General features: G+C 34.3%; 1 protein-coding gene across 1 annotated transcript; it reads left to right on the top strand.

Annotated features, from left to right (window-relative positions):
* Positions 1-604: 604 nt before the first annotated feature.
* LOC127265913 (cytochrome P450 CYP72A219-like) lies at positions 605-4,268 on the top strand. Its single transcript, XM_051295940.1, has 5 exons — positions 605-948; positions 2,215-2,432; positions 2,518-2,762; positions 3,167-3,548; positions 3,646-4,268. Exons 1-5 carry the CDS (start codon positions 672-674, stop codon positions 4,075-4,077), a joined length of 1,554 nt encoding a protein of 517 aa, XP_051151897.1. The 5' UTR covers positions 605-671; the 3' UTR covers positions 4,078-4,268.
* Positions 4,269-4,783: the final 515 nt, after the last annotated feature.

The raw sequence follows: 4,783 nt of genomic DNA, 5'->3' as shown, positions 1-4,783 counted from the left end.
GTTACAAATATAGTATTTTTTTTTTGCAGTGAAATAATAATTAATTTTACATTATCTTTTTAATTTAACCCATTATTTTTTTATCAACTTTTTAATAATTCAATATCAAAACAAAACAAAATTTCTACTTTAGATTTAAAAGTAAAAATCAATACAAAAAATCTACTACTGCTGCTACACGACGCGTGAGGTCACTTGTCACACATGGCTCGCCTAGCGTGACTTGCCTATCGGACCTAATTTGCAGAATATTAGGTTCGACTGAGGGTTCATCCAGTGCGCACTTTCAGGTAGCGGATGCGGGTTCCCACATCATAAAATATATATATAGTAAACCCAGACGTCTCCAAATCCACCTACCACACATGATTCGGGTTCGCCGAGTGTGACTTGCCTTATCGAGCCGAGCCTAATTTACAGGGTATTAGGTTCAGATTTATCCAGTCCGCACAAGTAACTGCTGCGGATTCCCACGGTATAAAAAAATAAAAAATAAAATTAATAGTAATAAAGATTTTTTATAAAATGTGGGCCCTATGAGGTGAATGTGGGGGGCCAAGTAAGTCCATCCCTCCACAATATAGATAGGTCACAGATTGAAGGACGGAGGATGAGAGGACACATATACAATTCAACTCTTGGGAGTGATTATTGTGCTTGTGTTTCTGGAGATGGAGCTTTTGGGGTTGATGGTCTTAATATTTTCCGTTGCTGTTGCTTGTTACTATGGTTGGAAAGTGTTCAACTCTCTGTGGCTTTGGCCTAAAAGGGTGGAGAAGTGCCTGAGGAAGCAGGGTTTGAAGGGAAACTCTTACAGGATTTTCTTCGGAGACTATAAGGAAATGGCCAGGTTGCTCAAAGAAGCCCATTCAAAGCCCATGACTGGTTTCTCTAACGACACTGCGGCCAGACTCGTTCCAGCTCAAGTTCATTCTCTCGCCAAATACGGTCCATAACACTAACCATTGTCATAATTATATATCTTCAATTATAGTACAACGTTTTAAGTAATTGTTTCTATTCTAACCATATATATACACACTGAACTGACGAATTCAAATCTTGGTTATAATGCGTTGTGATATAGAGTCGCAGAGCCAGGAATATCAGATCGAAAGTAATTATAAACTAATATTAAAATATTTTTAATTTTTAGTTAAATTATAAACATAAGGCTTGTCAACGGATCTGGTCTAGATCCGACCTCTCATTACAGTTTTCGGATTCAGAACCAGATCCGTTGGAGCTAAAGATATGTTGCCCGGATCCAGACTTGTCGGATCCGGTTTGGTTCGGATCCAGTTCGGTTCGGATCTGGTTCCTGGTCTAATATTCAAAACCTTATAATTATTACTCTAGTTTATATCTATAATACAAAATATTAATACATATAATAAAACAAAATTATGGATAAACTGCACAACATTCTTAACATTTTAGTACTCTAAATGGACTATGTTTCAAAACTCGCAAATAAATTATTTTCACTGAAATACTCATCCAGTATTGGATTTGCCACCATGTCTCACCGGTGTTAATGTGGCGTTGACGTGGCTGAAATGTCAGCTATACTTAAAAAAATTTATTTTTTTATTTTTTTATTTAAATCGAAATTGTAAATTTGATTAATAAATTGTAAATAAATTTCAGTCATTTTAGTAGTCAAATTTTTATACTTTCACAAATATCATAATTTTTTTTTTCCGTTAATTTTTTTTTCCGTTAATTTTTTTTATAAGAAATAATTTTTTCCATTTAGTTTGTTTTTACAATTTTAATTGATATTTATCAGTGATTTTTTTTGAAATTTGGACTGATAAATTGTAAGATTTTTTTTTTTTTTTTGTTACAATTTGGTCTAACTTTAATCAAAGTCAATTTTAAATTTAAATGAAAAAAATAAAAATAAAAAATTTCAGGTGCCGCTAACGTGTGGCATCAATGTAGCGCATACATTTCAGTCACGTCATCACCAGCGACACCGGATGACAATTCGAACGAAATTTTTTTACTTGCAGACCATTTTAAGACAAAATCATTTAGCGAAAGAAAATTAAATGTGAAACTAAAAAAACAATTTACTCATAAATTAAAAATAGTTAGTGGCCGAACACCCTCGGCCCATTGGCTACGCCTCAGGTGATATATATATATCTCTATATATATTTAAAATGTGATGTGTATGTAATGAAATAAAACTCCCTGCACCCACAGGCAAGAATAGCTTCCATTGGTTTGGACCAGTACCCGGAGTGATTGTCTTGGAACCTGAACATATCCAAGAGATTTTGTCCAAGAATTACATCTACATAAGGGTTCCGATGAGCCCTTTATCTCAACGTATGGCTAGAGGTATTACATGGTTGGAAGGAGACAAATGGGCCAAGCGTAGAAAGCTGATGGGGCCAACCTTCTATGTCGAAAAACTCAAGGTATTATTGTTCGATCCTATTATATATATATAGATAGATAGATCTCATTGTTCCTAACTTGTGCATTGTACTTTGATTTTTGCAGCTCATGGTTTCATCGTTTCACTTGTGTTGCTCCAACCTGTTGAGTAAATGGGAGGAGATTATCCCGAATGAAGGGGCATTTGAATTGGATGTGTGGCCTTATTTTAAAGGTTTTACAAGTGATGTGATTTCGCACACTGCCTTTGGTAGTAATTACGAAGAAGGTAGAACTATATTTGAACTCCTAGAAGAAAAATCCTACCTTCTCATCAAAGTGTTGAACTCGGTTTACATCCCCGGATCCATGTAAGTGCTTAGTGATACGAAAAACCTTCATCCACGTTAAATTTATTTTCATTTTTCATTTTCGCCGGTCTGTTACATTTACTCTATAACTAAATTTGGCAAAGTAAAAAAAAATAATAATAACATTGAAATATTACCGTCCCATCAACTTTATTTACAAAAAAATTGTCACTGATATTATTATATTATCTCTTCATCCACATTAATTACTAACTAAATTTTTAAAAATACCATCAACTATCTTTTTACTTTTAAAATTAACTATTCATTTTTTAAATCTCTATGCTTAGCCCAAATGTTCTAGTTTTACCGGACGGATAGAGTAACTCATTTTGAGCATGGATTGAAATGCTAGATTGGTTTGCATTGTTGCCTTGTAATAACTCTTCTCCATTCTCTTATAGATTTCTACCCACAAAACAAAATCGTAGACTGCATGAACTCGAAAGGACATTAGAGTCAGTCGTGACGAGGGTCGTCGACAAAAGAATGAAATTACTAAACGCTGGTGGGAGTTGCGGTGATGATTTTTTGGGTTTGCTACTGGAATCGAACATCAAGAAAACTGAAATAGGAGGAGATAATTTTGGATTGAGCATTGAAGAGATTATTGATGAGTGCAAGGATTTATACCTTGCTGGGAGCGATACTACATCGATGCTGCTCGTTTGGACTATGGTTCTATTGGGAAAGCACACCGATTGGCAGTCTCGTGCAAGAGAAGAGGTTCTACAACTATTTGGAAAAAGAACACCCGATTATCAAGAGTTAAGTCACCTCAAAATTGTAAGTCATGTTTCTAGTGCTTGTCTTATAATGTTCTCCGGTGATGCATCTGTATAAGTTCAAAGTAATTTTTCATATTTTAATTTGATTTATACAGGTAACGATGATATTACATGAGACCTTGAGGTTATATCCACCGGTAATCAAACTCAGTCGGATGGCTATAGAAGAGTGTAAATTAGGGGACTTAACTATACCGGCCGGGGTGAGATTTCAATTGCCGATCATTTTGATGCATCAGGACAAGAAAATATGGGGTGACGACGCAACGGAATTCAACCCCTCGAGGTTTAGCAAGGGAGTTTCTCATGCTACGCAAGGCCGGCCGGTATATATGCCATTCGGAGCTGGACCTCGGATTTGCTTGGGACAAAACTTTGCCATGGTAGAAAGTAAACTGGCCATAGCTATGATCTTACAGCGTTACACTTTCACTCTTTCTCCGTCATATACACATGCTCCTATGTCAATATTTACACTTTCGCCTCAACACGGTGCGCACATAATGCTGGAGAAGATCAAGGCTTGATCATTGTGTCTTATGGATAGTGAATAAATTCTGGATTAGTATCCTAGAGGTAGGTCACGGTTGAGCTGAACTGTGACCAAATCATGTGTTCTATTTGCTTTTATGTTCTATGAATTGTGTGTTATTATGTTTTGGTTGTCTGAACGGTGTTCGGACCCGCTATAATAAAAATGATCTTTCGTAGCTACAAAGTGACTACAACAAAAGTATCGTAACAAATGTCACCCTCTCTGCGTTAAAATTATGTAGATTTGGTTAGACACAAAGATTAAAAAGAATAATATTTTAATAATAAAGTAGAGTAGATAAAAAGTAAATTGTACTATGTATTATAAAAAAATTATTGAAAGATTAATAAAAGAGGGTGAGATAGATAAAAAAATATTGTGACAAATTAGTTATTATTTATCAAAGTAAAAATAATAAAATTATTTACAATAAATAAATTAGCATAAGTTTAACGGAAAAACAAAAAAAATCATAGTAATATAATTTGACGGACAAAAATATTAATTACGAATTTGATGATGGTAAGAATAAGTCAAACCATTTGAATATTTACTTGTTTTCTTTTTACCCTTTAGTTTCGGTAATAATTAAGCATTACTGAGAACATGATAATGTACTATTTTATTTTATTTTTATTAAGTGAGAATCCGCAATCGTTATTCGATTGCATTATGGATAAATCTCCGATCAAATATAA

This window comes from Andrographis paniculata, unplaced genomic scaffold, assembly GCF_009805555.1.
Source record: "Andrographis paniculata isolate CXL003 unplaced genomic scaffold, ASM980555v1 Contig74END, whole genome shotgun sequence".
NCBI lineage: Eukaryota > Viridiplantae > Streptophyta > Magnoliopsida > Lamiales > Acanthaceae > Andrographis > Andrographis paniculata.
Note: the sequence above shows the minus strand (reverse complement) of the source record. Positions and strands in the feature narration are given on the sequence as shown.

What these genes read in the sequence shown, in the direction of transcription:
- LOC127265913 (XM_051295940.1), top strand. Translation starts at nt 672, where the DNA reads ATGGAGCTTTTGGGGTTGATGGTCTTAATATTTTCCGTTGCTGTTGCT. An exon ending in TCATTCTCTCGCCAAATACG is followed by an intron (nt 949 to 2,214) that starts GTCCATAACACT and finishes CTGCACCCACAG; the next exon opens with GCAAGAATAGCTTCCATTGG. An exon ending in TCTATGTCGAAAAACTCAAG is followed by an intron (nt 2,433 to 2,517) that starts GTATTATTGTTC and finishes TGATTTTTGCAG; the next exon opens with CTCATGGTTTCATCGTTTCA.